At 35.0% G+C, this 15710-nt stretch overlaps 2 protein-coding genes across 3 annotated transcripts; one reads left to right on the top strand and one right to left on the bottom strand.

The window, feature by feature from the left end:
- Nucleotides 1–690: 690 nt before the first annotated feature.
- LOC118070645 (ATP-binding cassette sub-family F member 2) lies at nucleotides 691–3916 on the top strand. 2 transcript variants are annotated; one of them, XM_035089372.1, is made up of 6 exons: nucleotides 691–802; nucleotides 1145–1321; nucleotides 1398–2581; nucleotides 2680–2871; nucleotides 2957–3160; nucleotides 3237–3916. In XM_035089372.1, exons 2-6 carry the CDS (start codon nucleotides 1150–1152, stop codon nucleotides 3384–3386), a joined length of 1902 nt encoding a protein of 633 aa, XP_034945263.1. In that variant the 5' UTR covers nucleotides 691–802; nucleotides 1145–1149; the 3' UTR covers nucleotides 3387–3916. The 2 variants fall into 2 exon arrangements, with proteins under 2 accessions (XP_034945263.1, XP_034945271.1); XM_035089380.1 differs by lacking the exon at nucleotides 691–802 and adding an exon at nucleotides 825–1068.
- Nucleotides 3917–4121: 205 nt separating this feature from the next.
- LOC118070922 (transmembrane protein 98-like) lies at nucleotides 4122–5580 on the bottom strand. The gene is made up of 4 exons (XM_035089802.1): nucleotides 5161–5580; nucleotides 4969–5078; nucleotides 4733–4865; nucleotides 4122–4650 (listed from the first exon to the last, which is right to left on the bottom strand). The coding sequence occupies exons 1-4, from the start codon at nucleotides 5314–5316 to the stop codon at nucleotides 4375–4377; spliced, it is 675 nt and encodes a 224-aa protein (XP_034945693.1). The 5' UTR covers nucleotides 5317–5580; the 3' UTR covers nucleotides 4122–4374.
- Between the last annotated feature and the right edge of the window lie 10130 nt (nucleotides 5581–15710).

Genomic DNA, 15710 nt, shown 5'->3' with positions numbered 1-15710 from the left:
ATTAGTTACTATCATAATAGTAATCTTATGTTACACTTAATAGTGAACTTTAGTTTAATTTGAACGATAAAATTTTTGTATAAAATAAATAAGGCAATAAGTCAATATAAATTGTCAATTTTTCACTCTCAATAATTGATATTGTTTTTAGTTATTAATCAATGTCATTAAGAATTAATATGAACGGAAGAACAATAACTAAAAGCAATATACTTAATTAACGGTGAATGACTTATATATTTTTATGGATCAAAAACTAAAAAACAATGATAGATGTTTTTTAAATACTTTAGAAATTGATAAGAAATAATAAGATTAATAGAAATACTTTTATCAACTTTCAATATTGTTAACAAAAAATAAAATAATATTAAATATAGTTTTATTGATATTTCAACATGGCATTATTTATATTTTATATTATTACTTTAATTAGTTGTAAGTTTATTTAATTGTGAGAATATTGATTAAATATAGGAAAACATTCTGAACCTTATGTGTAATATTTATTATCAATAATTCCTACCCGCATCATTGAATTATTTCTTTTCAATTAATCAATAAAAACTTAATCTTTCATCATAAAAGAATGTTCATGTATTACATCATTTAAAAAATAATAATTTAAATTGCAGATGGTGCTACACGTTAAGTCCGCGGAAATTTTTAAGCCTTGGATTGCCATCTGGTGAAGAGAAGCATTTCCTACTGCTAATTTTGACGGTTCTGTTCTTCTATTCAACATCCACGTGAAGCTGATTGCTAAGTGTCGTTGGGACTCATCGTTTTGGCGCACAATTAGGTAATATATAACCACTCATTTATTAAACAAATCAATAATTAGGATTTCCATGGGAAGTTAAAAATAATTGTCAAGAAATTGTTGACATAATAGAATGTTAAATCATTTGTGAGAATTAAAATTCTACTTTTTCTCTGCTGGAGGTCAGCATGCTCGATGTTTCTCGTAATACTTGTGTTGAATGTGTAGTGATTAGCTATTTTAAAGATTTATACAACCCGGAAAAATATCTAGAACATTCTGAAAAAAGTTAACTTGTGTTCTAAGTTAGTTTATTTATGTAACAAAAAATAATTAAACGTTGTGACGTTATCATTTGAAGTATTTAATAATTTATCGTAGAAAAAATGCCGTCCGACGCTAAAAAAAAGCAACAAGCAAAGAAGAAGGAGGCCGCCAAGGCGAGACAATCTGGCAAGAAGCCTAACTCTAACCAAACCAAGACTGAGGATGGAAAGGATCAAACGGTTACGTCTAATGCTCAGAATGGAACTAATGGAGCACCTTTAAGTGCTGAAGGTATGTCTACTATTATTTTATTAATTATCATTTCAATAAAAATATTAAATAATTTTATTATAATTTTCATAAATAGAGGCGCTTTGTATGAAATTGGAGAACGATGCCAGATTGAATGCTGAAGCACGATCATGTACTGGTAGCTTAGCATCCCATCCTAGAAGTCGAGATATTAAAATCTCCAACTTTTCCATTACTTTCCACGGTTGTGAACTTCTTCAAGACACAATGTTAGAGTTAAATTGTGGAAGAAGATATGGTCTGTTGGGTCAAAATGGTTCAGGGAAGTCAACTCTTTTGTCTGTAGTTGGAAACCGTGAAGTTCCCATTCCTGAGGCGATTGATATTTTCCACTTGACCAGAGAAATGCCTGCAAGTAATAAAACTGCGCTCGAGTGTGTAATGGAGGTTGACGAGGAACGAATTCGGTTAGAAAAATTAGCTGAAGAGTTAGCTGATTGTCCGGAAGAAGATGCTCAAGAGCAACTAATGGATGTTTATGAACGGTTAGAAGATATTTCTGCTGATACTGCTGAAGCTCGTGCTGCTCACATTCTTCACGGTCTTGGATTCTCTAAAAAAATGCAACAAACTCCAACAAAAGATTTTTCTGGAGGTTGGCGTATGCGAATTGCACTTGCGCGAGCTCTTTATGTCAAGCCTCATTTATTGCTGTTGGATGAGCCAACTAATCATCTTGATTTAGATGCCTGTGTGTGGCTTGAAGAAGAATTAAAAACGTATAAAAGAATTCTTGTGATAATTTCACACTCACAAGATTTTCTCAATGGTATTTGCACTAACATCATTCATTTACACAAAAAACGTCTCAAATATTACACAGGTAATTACGAAGCATTTATCAAGACCAGGATGGAATTACTTGAAAATCAGGCTAAGCAATACAACTGGGAACAAGATCAGATTGCTCATATGAAAAATTATATTGCACGTTTTGGTCATGGATCAGCTAAGCTTGCCCGACAGGCTCAATCAAAAGAAAAAACTTTAGCAAAAATGGTAGCCCAAGGACTTACTGAAAAAGTTACAAATGATAAAGTTTTAAATTTCTATTTTCCATCATGTGGAACAATTCCACCACCAGTAATTATGGTTCAAAATGTCAGCTTTCGGTATACCGATGATGGACCTTGGATTTACAAAAACCTGGAATTTGGTATTGATCTTGACACGAGGTTGGCACTTGTAGGTCCAAATGGAGCAGGAAAGAGTACCCTTCTTAAACTACTTTACGGAGATGTAAGAATAATATTTACATAAATAATTAATTTATGCGCTTTTTAATCAACTGTTTAAACAACTGAAATTGATGAATAATTAATTATAAATATTTTTAGTTAGTACCAACAAGTGGAATGATTCGGAAAAACAGTCATTTACGGATCGCCAGATACCACCAACATTTGCATGAATTATTGGATCTAGATGTGTCACCGTTGGATTATATGATGAAGTCTTTTCCTGAAGTAAAAGAAAGAGAAGAAATGAGAAAGATTATAGGTCGTTATGGATTAACAGGACGACAGCAAGTAAATATTTAACAAAAACATAGCTATTAATTATAGTTGACAATAATAATATATTTCTTACATTGATTATATATTTTTGCAACAGATTTGTCCAATTCGACAATTATCTGATGGACAACGTTGTCGTGTTGTATTCGCTTGGTTAGCTTGGCAAGTTCCCCATCTTTTATTATTTGACGAACCCACCAATCACTTGGACATGGAAACCATTGATGCTCTGGCTGAAGCTATCAATGATTTTGATGGAGGAATGGTATTGGTATCTCACGATTTTCGACTTATTAATCAGGTAAAAATTGTATTAATAAACGATATTTCATTTATTTAATTACATAATCGTTTTTTAAATAAAATAATAATTTTAGGTTGCCGAAGAAATTTGGGTATGTGAAAATGGAACAGTAACAAAATGGCAAGGTAACATTTTGGATTACAAGGAGCATCTTAAGAACAGAGTATTAAATGATAACCAGAAGCGCCAGAAAGAATTAATGGGAAAAGGACGAAATAATTAATAATCCATAGTAATTAACATAATGGATGATGAATTAATTAATTTTATATAAATCTTTTTCTGCCCAACCTATCTTCAATCTCCCTTGAGTTATCTTTTATTCTATATATTAATACTGATTAAATGAAACATTAATCATTCATGTTAATATTATAAAATTATTATTATTATTGTAGCAAACATCAACGAGTACTCTTTTCTCGTCAAATATTTCTGTGTACGCTGCTATGTAGCGATGATCATTGTAAAATTAACTTATTATTAGTTAATTTATTTCTAATGAATTTATTTTACCAATAATTCAAGTTGATTAAAGCAAAATTTTAAATGCTCGAATTCCTTATGAACATTCAATACAATAATGCCAATATAAAATTAAAAGATAATTAATTTTTTCAAAACTCGTACTACTCTCACAAAAAATTTAGAAATTGTAAAAAAGTTAAGTCATCAACTACTTGAACCAATTAGTGTAATTAAAATATAAAATTCATCAAATTAAGCAGAAATAAAAACAGCAATAAAAATTTTTTCAAATGTCATCTAATTTTATTGAATTACTTTTAGTTAATAAGTTAATTAACTATTTAACAATTGCATAAGATTTAATTGTGTTATTAAAAAATTGGAAGACAATAATACTTTTTAATTCAACAATTTGTTCATTTCATTTTTAAATTGATAAATGCATTCGAAAAATAGTTTTTTCTCTTTCATATTAATTTAGAAAACACTTTATCTGTAAAAATATATAGATATATATACTTATATACAAATATATAATTTAGTTTGTAATAAAATCATTCAGTCCATTTTTGACATTGATCACGTACTTCAATCAATAGTTAGATCATCAAATATACTCAATAACAATATGATAAATCATCATAAAAATGTTCAATTATAATAAATACTGGTGTAAGAAATAGTGTAAAAATATTTTTTCATACTTATAAATAGTTAAAAGATCAATATTCATCAGAGATACTCTAAACTGGTGTTGATGCTGGTATAGAGCAGACATTTTCTTGAGCCAACGCAGCATTTCGCAATATAATTAAGTGAGAATCCATATCTTGAAGTGCTTGATCAATAAAAGCTAGTTTTCGTACTTGACTTTTAGGTACACCATGTTTTGTGACAAGAGCTAAGTGAGTAACTGCTAATACCAGAGCTGCTACACGAGCTTCAAGTAGTCGTGCATCTAGTGGAGGATATAAACTACGAACAACATCATCTACACGTGGTGGGATGCGTCTGGCAACCTAATGAATCATTATTTATGAATTATTTTAATTTTCATTCTTAATTTCAACAAAAAGAAAAAAAAATATCATTAATACTCACGTCAACAATTTCCAATGGAACAGTATTACTGTTGACAGTTCCAGCAATAGCAGTAAGACTTGTGGCAAGTGAATGACAAGATCGAAGTACTGCAATACAAGGCGGAGCTAATCCTGTTGCATCATCTACCCACCTAAATGCATAACAATCGAAATGAATTGAAGTTATTTCATGACAACTTTATGACAATAAGAGATATAAATTAACTAAAGAAATTAAAAATATAAATTGTATACCTTTCAGCTCTTGCAAGCCATTCATCATTTTCCCAAGCATCAAGTCCAAGAGTACAAACATTGTCTCCTTCCAGTAAATCTGAATTTAGATCTGATGAATCTTTTTGTTTCTAAAGGTAATAATAAGTACAACAATCTCACAGAATAAATGAAGAAGCTCCTGATGAAAGTAATAATAATCAGTAAACATACATAATAACAACGTTGACGGCGACAGATGACAAGTAGTACAAGTAAAGCTCCAAGGAAGACAGCAGCCAATGCACCTAAAGCTACTGCTACGACTGTTTCCATACCTGGTGTTCCAGCAGATGTGCTAGCACTGCTTACAGACATTGGCGAACTCATTTTTTTTTTTAAAGACACATTAGTATTTATTAGATGCTTAATTAACAATTACAGTTATTGACTAATTTCACAATAGTGAATACAATTGGTATTCTAAAATTTTTTTTGATGTAAATAGTTCTTTGCTTTTTTTTTTGAGATCATAACAAATGTGACTGGTTAATTTATCGTTGCTTCCTACTACATAATTGTTGATACGCCATTCTGGTGTAAGGTACTGACTGTTACGACTTCCATTATCCATACACATTAGAATGTCCGTTCTGTAAGGCTCGGCTCAACTCAAAAAGTTTGTCGGAGTTGACTTTACGCTCTGGCGTTATGCGGTGGAAGGTCGAAGCTCGATGTCAACTAAAATTAGGTAGGTAACAACGGAATCGTTCGGAGAATGATAATTTTTAGGGATGCACGAAAAACAGAGAGTATTGAGCACCAAAAAATTGACAAATTTCCAAATCGTTTGTTTCAAGCAAGATAAAGCAGAAAAAAAACGGACAATTCTTCCACGAGTTATTAAGGTCAACAGGCAAGGGATAATTAATTTTTTGACCCTTTCGCTGTCTTTTGACCTCTATAACTCGTGGAAGAATTCTCCGGTTGTGATTGTTGCCAAATATTTAGAAAAACTTAGAATCTAAGCTAAAGATCCAAATCCATAAAAAGTGTTTGAAAAAATTCCTTCCTCCTTGAAATCACTAAAATACTTAGCAACATCCCTTAAGAAGTGTGACTTTTGTGCTCTTTTTGCGAGTTTAAGAGTCAAGGAATTTCTTTACATACTTTTTATGGATATGCATTTTTGACCCGAAAGTTTCAGAGTGATTGATCCCTCGAGTTTTGTCCGTATTTAAGAGGGTTAGAATAACATTTTGTAAGTATAACTAAATTCCACATTTCTACTCATCAAGACGTACAGATTAACGGCCAATCATCAAAATCAGAGAATTTTCTTTTCTAACCTCAAAAAATGCAAAAAATCGTATTTATGCTTGGATCATAAAATTGAAGATGTCATTGAAAAGAAGGGGACGAGACGGTTCCCAAACACTGGCTGTTGACTGTATTTGGTGTGTAAAATCAGGAGATATTCCTGAAAAACGGAAAAACATAAAAATATGCATAACTTCTATGTCAATGATGCTACGAGGTTGATCAAGGGCTTATATGAAAGATCTGGACCTGAGTAAGAAATTCGGCTCCCCCTATAGGATATCCCCGTCAAAAAAGCCGTATCTCGCTTAGTTTTCGAGTTATGAGCGTTTAAACGTTTTTTTATGTTTTATTGGAGCATAGCTTCGATTTTTGCCCATAACTCACGATCTATACGAGGTACATGGACCATAAGCATATCAATAGATTCCTGAGAGCAAGAGCTTTCCAGTGCACTAGTCAAAATTATGATCCGAGCATAATTTATGGTAAAATGACCGCCATTTCCGGTTTCTCCTTCATTACCGGTTCTACGAGTTTAAGGATGAATAGATATTTGAGGTCAAATTTCAGAGCACTGAAACGTACGGAATGACCACCAATCATCAAAATCAGAGAATTTTCTTTTCTAACCTCAAAAAATGCAAAAAATCGTATTTATGCTTGGATCATAAAATTGAAGATGTCATTGAGAAGAAGGGGACGAGACGGTTCCCAAACACTGGCTGTCGACTGTATTTGGTGTGTAAAATCAGGAGATATTCCTGAAAAACGGAAAAACATAAAAATATGCATAACTTCTATGTCAATGATGCTACGAGGTTGATCAAGGGCTTATATGAAAGATCTGGACCTGAGTAAGAAATTCGGCTCCCCCTATAGGATATCCCCGTCAAAAAAGCCGTATCTCGCTTAGTTTTCGAGTTATGAGCGTTTAAACGTTTTTTTATGTTTTATTGGAGCATAGCTTCGATTTTTGCCCATAACTCACGATCTATACGAGGTACATGGACCATAAGCATATCAATAGATTCCTGAGAGCAAGAGCTTTCCAGTGCACTAGTCAAAATTATGATCCGAGCATAATTTATGGTAAAATGACCGCCATTTCCGGTTTCTCCTTCATTACCGGTTCTACGAGTTTAAGGATGAATAGATATTTGAGGTCAAATTTCAGAGCACTGAAACGTACGGAATGACCACCAATCATCAAAATCAGAGAATTTTCTTTTCTAACCTCAAAAAATGCAAAAAATCGTATTTATGCTTGGATCATAAAATTGAAGATGTCATTGAAAAGAAGGGGACGAGACCGTTTCCCAAACACTGGCTGTCGACTGTATTTGGTGTGTAAAATCAGGAGATATTCCTGAAAAACGGAAAAACATAAAAATATGCATAACTTCTATGTCAATGATGCTACGAGGTTGATCAAGGGCTTATATGAAAGATCTGGACCTGAGTAAGAAATTCGGCTCCCCCTATAGGATATCCCCGTCAAAAATGCCGTATCTCGCTTAGTTTTCGAGTTATGAGCGTTTAAACGTTTTTTTATGTTTTATTGGAGCATAGCTTCGATTTTTGCCCATAACTCACGATCTATACGAGGTACATGGACCATAAGCATATCAATAGATTCCTGAGAGCAAGAGCTTTCCAGTGCACTAGTCAAAATTATGATCCGAGCATAATTTATGGTAAAATGACCGCCATTTCCGGTTTCTCCTTCATTACCGGTTCTACGAGTTTAAGGATGAATAGATATTTGAGGTCAAATTTCAGAGCACTGAAACGTACGGAATGACCACCAATCATCAAAATCAGAGAATTTTCTTTTCTAACCTCAAAAAATGCAAAAAATCGTATTTATGCTTGGATCATAAAATTGAAGATGTCATTGAGAAGAAGGGGACGAGACGGTTCCCAAACACTGGCTGTCGACTGTATTTGGTGTGTAAAATCAGGAGATATTCCTGAAAAACGGAAAAACATAAAAATATGCATAACTTCTATGTCAATGATGCTACGAGGTTGATCAAGGGCTTATATGAAAGATCTGGACCTGAGTAAGAAATTCGGCTCCCCCTATAGGATATCCCCGTCAAAAAATGCCGTATCTCGCTTAGTTTTCGAGTTATGAGCGTTTAAAACGTTTTTTTATGTTTTATTGGAGCATAGCTTCGATTTTTGCCCATAACTCACGATCTATACGAGGTACATGGACCATAAGCATATCAATAGATTCCTGAGAGCAAGAGCTTTCCAGTGCACTAGTCAAAATTATGATCTAAGCATAATTTATGGTAAAATGACCGCCATTTCCGGTTTCTCCTTCATTACCGGTTCTACGAGTTTAAGGATGAATAGATATTTGAGGTCAAATTTCAGAGCACTGAAACGTACGGAATGACCACCAATCATCAAAATCAGAGAATTTTCTTTTCTAACCTCAAAAAATGCAAAAAATCGTATTTATGCTTGGATCATAAAATTGAAGATGTCATTGAAAAGAAGGGGACGAGACCGTTTCCCAAACACTGGCTGTTGACTGTATTTGGTGTGTAAAATCAGGAGATATTCCTGAAAAACGGAAAAACATAAAAATATGCATAACTTCTATGTCAATGATGCTACGAGGTTGATCAAGGGCTTATATGAAAGATCTGGACCTGAGTAAGAAATTCGGCTCCCCCTATAGGATATCCCCGTCAAAAATGCCGTATCTCGCTTAGTTTTCGAGTTATGAGCGTTTAAACGTTTTTTTATGTTTTATTGGAGCATAGCTTCGATTTTTGCCCATAACTCACGATCTATACGAGGTACATGGACCATAAGCATATCAATAGATTCCTGAGAGCAAGAGCTTTCCAGTGCACTAGTCAAAATTATGATCCGAGCATAATTTATGGTAAAATGACCGCCATTTCCGGTTTCTCCTTCATTACCGGTTCTACGAGTTTAAGGATGAATAGATATTTGAGGTCAAATTTCAGAGCACTGAAACGTACGGAATGACCACCAATCATCAAAATCAGAGAATTTTCTTTTCTAACCTCAAAAAATGCAAAAAATCGTATTTATGCTTGGATCATAAAATTGAAGATGTCATTGAAAAGAAGGGGACGAGACGGTTCCCAAACACTGGCTGTTGACTGTATTTGGTGTGTAAAATCAGGAGATATTCCTGAAAAACGGAAAAACATAAAAATATGCATAACTTCTATGTCAATGATGCTACGAGGTTGATCAAGGGCTTATATGAAAGATCTGGACCTGAGTAAGAAATTCGGCTCCCCCTATAGGATATCCCCGTCAAAAATGCCGTATCTCGCTTAGTTTTCGAGTTATGAGCGTTTAAAACGTTTTTTTATGTTTTATTGGAGCATAGCTTCGATTTTTGCCCATAACTCACGATCTATACGAGGTACATGGACCATAAGCATATCAATAGATTCCTGAGAGCAAGAGCTTTCCAGTGCACTAGTCAAAATTATGATCTAAGCATAATTTATGGTAAAATGACCGCCATTTCCGGTTTCTCCTTCATTACCGGTTCTACGAGTTTAAGGATGAATAGATATTTGAGGTCAAATTTCAGAGCACTGAAACGTACGGAATGACCACCAATCATCAAAATCAGAGAATTTTCTTTTCTAACCTCAAAAAATGCAAAAAATCGTATTTATGCTTGGATCATAAAATTGAAGATGTCATTGAAAAGAAGGGGACGAGACGGTTCCCAAACACTGGCTGTTGACTGTATTTGGTGTGTAAAATCAGGAGATATTCCTGAAAAACGGAAAAACATAAAAATATGCATAACTTCTATGTCAATGATGCTACGAGGTTGATCAAGGGCTTATATGAAAGATCTGGACCTGAGTAAGAAATTCGGCTCCCCCTATAGGATATCCCCGTCAAAAATGCCGTATCTCGCTTAGTTTTCGAGTTATGAGCGTTTAAACGTTTTTTTATGTTTTATTGGAGCATAGCTTCGATTTTTGCCCATAACTCACGATCTATACGAGGTACATGGACCATAAGCATATCAATAGATTCCTGAGAGCAAGAGCTTTCCAGTGCACTAGTCAAAATTATGATCTAAGCATAATTTATGGTAAAATGACCGCCATTTCCGGTTTCTCCTTCATTACCGGTTCTACGAGTTTAAGGATGAATAGATATTTGAGGTCAAATTTCAGAGCACTGAAACGTACGGAATGACCACCAATCATCAAAATCAGAGAATTTTCTTTTCTAACCTCAAAAAATGCAAAAAATCGTATTTATGCTTGGATCATAAAATTGAAGATGTCATTGAAAAGAAGGGGACGAGACGGTTCCCAAACACTGGCTGTCGACTGTATTTGGTGTGTAAAATCAGGAGATATTCCTGAAAAACGGAAAAACATAAAAATATGCATAACTTCTATGTCAATGATGCTACGAGGTTGATCAAGGGCTTATATGAAAGATCTGGACCTGAGTAAGAAATTCGGCTCCCCCTATAGGATATCCCCGTCAAAAATGCCGTATCTCGCTTAGTTTTCGAGTTATGAGCGTTTAAACGTTTTTTTATGTTTTATTGGAGCATAGCTTCGATTTTTGCCCATAACTCACGATCTATACGAGGTACATGGACCATAAGCATATCAATAGATTCCTGAGAGCAAGAGCTTTCCAGTGCACTAGTCAAAATTATGATCTAAGCATAATTTATGGTAAAATGACCGCCATTTCCGGTTTCTCCTTCATTACCGGTTCTACGAGTTTAAGGATGAATAGATATTTGAGGTCAAATTTCAGAGCACTGAAACGTACGGAATGACCACCAATCATCAAAATCAGAGAATTTTCTTTTCTAACCTCAAAAAATGCAAAAAATCGTATTTATGCTTGGATCATAAAATTGAAGATGTCATTGAAAAGAAGGGGACGAGACGGTTCCCAAACACTGGCTGTCGACTGTATTTGGTGTGTAAAATCAGGAGATATTCCTGAAAAACGGAAAAACATAAAAATATGCATAACTTCTATGTCAATGATGCTACGAGGTTGATCAAGGGCTTATATGAAAGATCTGGACCTGAGTAAGAAATTCGGCTCCCCCTATAGGATATCCCCGTCAAAAATGCCGTATCTCGCTTAGTTTTCGAGTTATGAGCGTTTAAACGTTTTTTTTATGTTTTATTGGAGCATAGCTTCGATTTTTGCCCATAACTCACGATCTATACGAGGTACATGGACCATAAGCATATCAATAGATTCCTGAGAGCAAGAGCTTTCCAGTGCACTAGTCAAAATTATGATCCGAGCATAATTTATGGTAAAATGACCGCCATTTCCGGTTTCTCCTTCATTACCGGTTCTACGAGTTTAAGGATGAATAGATATTTGAGGTCAAATTTCAGAGCACTGAAACGTACGGAATGACCACCAATCATCAAAATCAGAGAATTTTCTTTTCTAACCTCAAAAAATGCAAAAAATCGTATTTATGCTTGGATCATAAAATTGAAGATGTCATTGAAAAGAAGGGGACGAGACCGTTTCCAAACACTGGCTGTTGACTGTATTTGGTGTGTAAAATCAGGAGATATTCCTGAAAAACGGAAAAACATAAAAATATGCATAACTTCTATGTCAATGATGCTACGAGGTTGATCAAGGGCTTATATGAAAGATCTGGACCTGAGTAAGAAATTCGGCTCCCCCTATAGGATATCCCCGTCAAAAATGCCGTATCTCGCTTAGTTTTCGAGTTATGAGCGTTTAAACGTTTTTTTATGTTTTATTGGAGCATAGCTTCGATTTTTGCCCATAACTCACGATCTATACGAGGTACATGGACCATAAGCATATCAATAGATTCCTGAGAGCAAGAGCTTTCCAGTGCACTAGTCAAAATTATGATCTAAGCATAATTTATGGTAAAATGACCGCCATTTCCGGTTTCTCCTTCATTACCGGTTCTACGAGTTTAAGGATGAATAGATATTTGAGGTCAAATTTCAGAGCACTGAAACGTACGGAATGACCACCAATCATCAAAATCAGAGAATTTTCTTTTCTAACCTCAAAAAATGCAAAAAATCGTATTTATGCTTGGATCATAAAATTGAAGATGTCATTGAAAAGAAGGGGACGAGACGGTTCCCAAACACTGGCTGTCGACTGTATTTGGTGTGTAAAATCAGGAGATATTCCTGAAAAACGGAAAAACATAAAAATATGCATAACTTCTATGTCAATGATGCTACGAGGTTGATCAAGGGCTTATATGAAAGATCTGGACCTGAGTAAGAAATTCGGCTCCCCCTATAGGATATCCCCGTCAAAAATGCCGTATCTCGCTTAGTTTTCGAGTTATGAGCGTTTAAACGTTTTTTTATGTTTTATTGGAGCATAGCTTCGATTTTTGCCCATAACTCACGATCTATACGAGGTACATGGACCATAAGCATATCAATAGATTCCTGAGAGCAAGAGCTTTCCAGTGCACTAGTCAAAATTATGATCCGAGCATAATTTATGGTAAAATGACCGCCATTTCCGGTTTCTCCTTCATTACCGGTTCTACGAGTTTAAGGATGAATAGATATTTGAGGTCAAATTTCAGAGCACTGAAACGTACGGAATGACCACCAATCATCAAAATCAGAGAATTTTCTTTTCTAACCTCAAAAAATGCAAAAAATCGTATTTATGCTTGGATCATAAAATTGAAGATGTCATTGAAAAGAAGGGGACGAGACCGTTTCCCAAACACTGGCTGTTGACTGTATTTGGTGTGTAAAATCAGGAGATATTCCTGAAAAACGGAAAAACATAAAAATATGCATAACTTCTATGTCAATGATGCTACGAGGTTGATCAAGGGCTTATATGAAAGATCTGGACCTGAGTAAGAAATTCGGCTCCCCCTATAGGATAACCCCGTCAAAAATGCCGTATCTCGCTTAGTTTTCGAGTTATGAGCGTTTAAACGTTTTTTTATGTTTTATTGGAGCATAGCTTCGATTTTTGCCCATAACTCACGATCTATACGAGGTACATGGACCATAAGCATATCAATAGATTCCTGAGAGCAAGAGCTTTCCAGTGCACTAGTCAAAATTATGATCTAAGCATAATTTATGGTAAAATGACCGCCATTTCCGGTTTCTCCTTCATTACCGGTTCTACGAGTTTAAGGATGAATAGATATTTGAGGTCAAATTTCAGAGCACTGAAACGTACGGAATGACCACCAATCATCAAAATCAGAGAATTTTCTTTTCTAACCTCAAAAAATGCAAAAAATCGTATTTATGCTTGGATCATAAAATTGAAGATGTCATTGAAAAGAAGGGGACGAGACGGTTCCCAAACACTGGCTGTCGACTGTATTTGGTGTGTAAAATCAGGAGATATTCCTGAAAAACGGAAAAACATAAAAATATGCATAACTTCTATGTCAATGATGCTACGAGGTTGATCAAGGGCTTATATGAAAGATCTGGACCTGAGTAAGAAATTCGGCTCCCCCTATAGGATATCCCCGTCAAAAATGCCGTATCTCGCTTAGTTTTCGAGTTATGAGCGTTTAAACGTTTTTTTATGTTTTATTGGAGCATAGCTTCGATTTTTGCCCATAACTCACGATCTATACGAGGTACATGGACCATAAGCATATCAATAGATTCCTGAGAGCAAGAGCTTTCCAGTGCACTAGTCAAAATTATGATCCGAGCATAATTTATGGTAAAATGACCGCCATTTCCGGTTTCTCCTTCATTACCGGTTCTACGAGTTTAAGGATGAATAGATATTTGAGGTCAAATTTCAGAGCACTGAAACGTACGGAATGACCACCAATCATCAAAATCAGAGAATTTTCTTTTCTAACCTCAAAAAATGCAAAAAATCGTATTTATGCTTGGATCATAAAATTGAAGATGTCATTGAAAAGAAGGGGACGAGACCGTTCCCAAACACTGGCTGTTGACTGTATTTGGTGTGTAAAATCAGGAGATATTCCTGAAAAACGGAAAAACATAAAAATATGCATAACTCTATGTCAATGATGCTACGAGGTTGATCAAGGGCTTATATGAAAGATCTGGACCTGAGTAAGAAATTCGGCTCCCCCTATAGGATAACCCCGTCAAAAATGCCGTATCTCGCTTAGTTTTCGAGTTATGAGCGTTTAAACGTTTTTTTATGTTTTATTGGAGCATAGCTTCGATTTTTGCCCATAACTCACGATCTATACGAGGTACATGGACCATAAGCATATCAATAGATTCCTGAGAGCAAGAGCTTTCCAGTGCACTAGTCAAAATTATGATCTGAGCATAATTTATGGTAAAATGACCGCCATTTCCGGTTTCTCCTTCATTACCGGTTCTACGAGTTTAAGGATGAATAGATATTTGAGGTCAAATTTCAGAGCACTGAAACGTACGGAATGACCACCAATCATCAAAATCAGAGAATTTTCTTTTCTAACCTCAAAAAATGCAAAAAATCGTATTTATGCTTGGATCATAAAATTGAAGATGTCATTGAAAAGAAGGGGACGAGACCGTTTCCCAAACACTGGCTGTCGACTGTATTTGGTGTGTAAAATCAGGAGATATTCCTGAAAAACGGAAAAACATAAAAATATGCATAACTTCTATGTCAATGATGCTACGAGGTTGATCAAGGGCTTATATGAAAGATCTGGACCTGAGTAAGAAATTCGGCTCCCCCTATAGGATATCCCCGTCAAAAATGCCGTATCTCGCTTAGTTTTCGAGTTATGAGCGTTTAAACGTTTTTTTATGTTTTATTGGAGCATAGCTTCGATTTTTGCCCATAACTCACGATCTATACGAGGTACATGGACCATAAGCATATCAATAGATTCCTGAGAGCAAGAGCTTTCCAGTGCACTAGTCAAAATTATGATCCGAGCATAATTTATGGTAAAATGACCGCCATTTCCGGTTTCTCCTTCATTACCGGTTCTACGAGTTTAAGGATGAATAGATATTTGAGGTCAAATTTCAGAGCACTGAAACGTACGGAATGACCACCAATCATCAAAATCAGAGAATTTTCTTTTCTAACCTCAAAAAATGCAAAAAATCGTATTTATGCTTGGATCATAAAATTGAAGATGTCATTGAAAAGAAGGGGACGAGACCGTTTCCAAACACTGGCTGTTGACTGTATTTGGTGTGTAAAATCAGGAGATATTCCTGAAAAACGGAAAAACATAAAAATATGCATAACTTCTATGCAATGATGCTACGAGGTTGATCAAGGGCTCATATGAAAGATCTGGACCTGAGTAAGAAATTCGGCTCCCCCTATAGGATATCCCCGTCAAAAAAGCCGTATCTCGCTTAGTTTTCGAGTTATGAGCGTTTCAACGTTTTTTTATGTTTTATTGGAGCAAAGCTTTTTTTTCTGCAAATAACTGGTGGCAAGAGAAA

The sequence above is a fragment of the Chelonus insularis genome, unplaced genomic scaffold (genome assembly GCF_013357705.1).
Source record: "Chelonus insularis isolate UGA/USDA-ARS -01 unplaced genomic scaffold, ASM1335770v1 contig_130_pilon, whole genome shotgun sequence".
Taxonomy (NCBI): Eukaryota; Metazoa; Arthropoda; class Insecta; order Hymenoptera; family Braconidae; genus Chelonus; species Chelonus insularis.
The sequence above is the reverse complement of the archived record's forward strand: the minus strand, read 5'-3'. Positions and strand labels throughout refer to the sequence as shown.

Excerpts from the sequence above, each read along its gene's own strand:
- LOC118070645 (XM_035089372.1), top strand. The coding sequence starts at position 1,150 with ATGCCGTCCGACGCTAAAAAAAAGCAACAAGCAAAGAAGAAGGAGGCC. Across the intron at positions 1,322-1,397 it reads AGCACCTTTAAGTGCTGAAG|AGGCGCTTTGTATGAAATTG; the intron begins GTATGTCTACTA and ends TTTCATAAATAG. Across the intron at positions 2,582-2,679 it reads TTAAACTACTTTACGGAGAT|TTAGTACCAACAAGTGGAAT; the intron begins GTAAGAATAATA and ends AAATATTTTTAG.
- LOC118070922 (XM_035089802.1), bottom strand. The coding sequence starts at position 5,316 with ATGAGTTCGCCAATGTCTGTAAGCAGTGCTAGCACATCTGCTGGAACA. Across the intron at positions 5,079-5,160 it reads GCCGTCAACGTTGTTATTAT|AAACAAAAAGATTCATCAGA; the intron begins GTATGTTTACTG and ends TATTACCTTTAG. Across the intron at positions 4,866-4,968 it reads TGGCTTGCAAGAGCTGAAAG|GTGGGTAGATGATGCAACAG; the intron begins GTATACAATTTA and ends TTATGCATTTAG.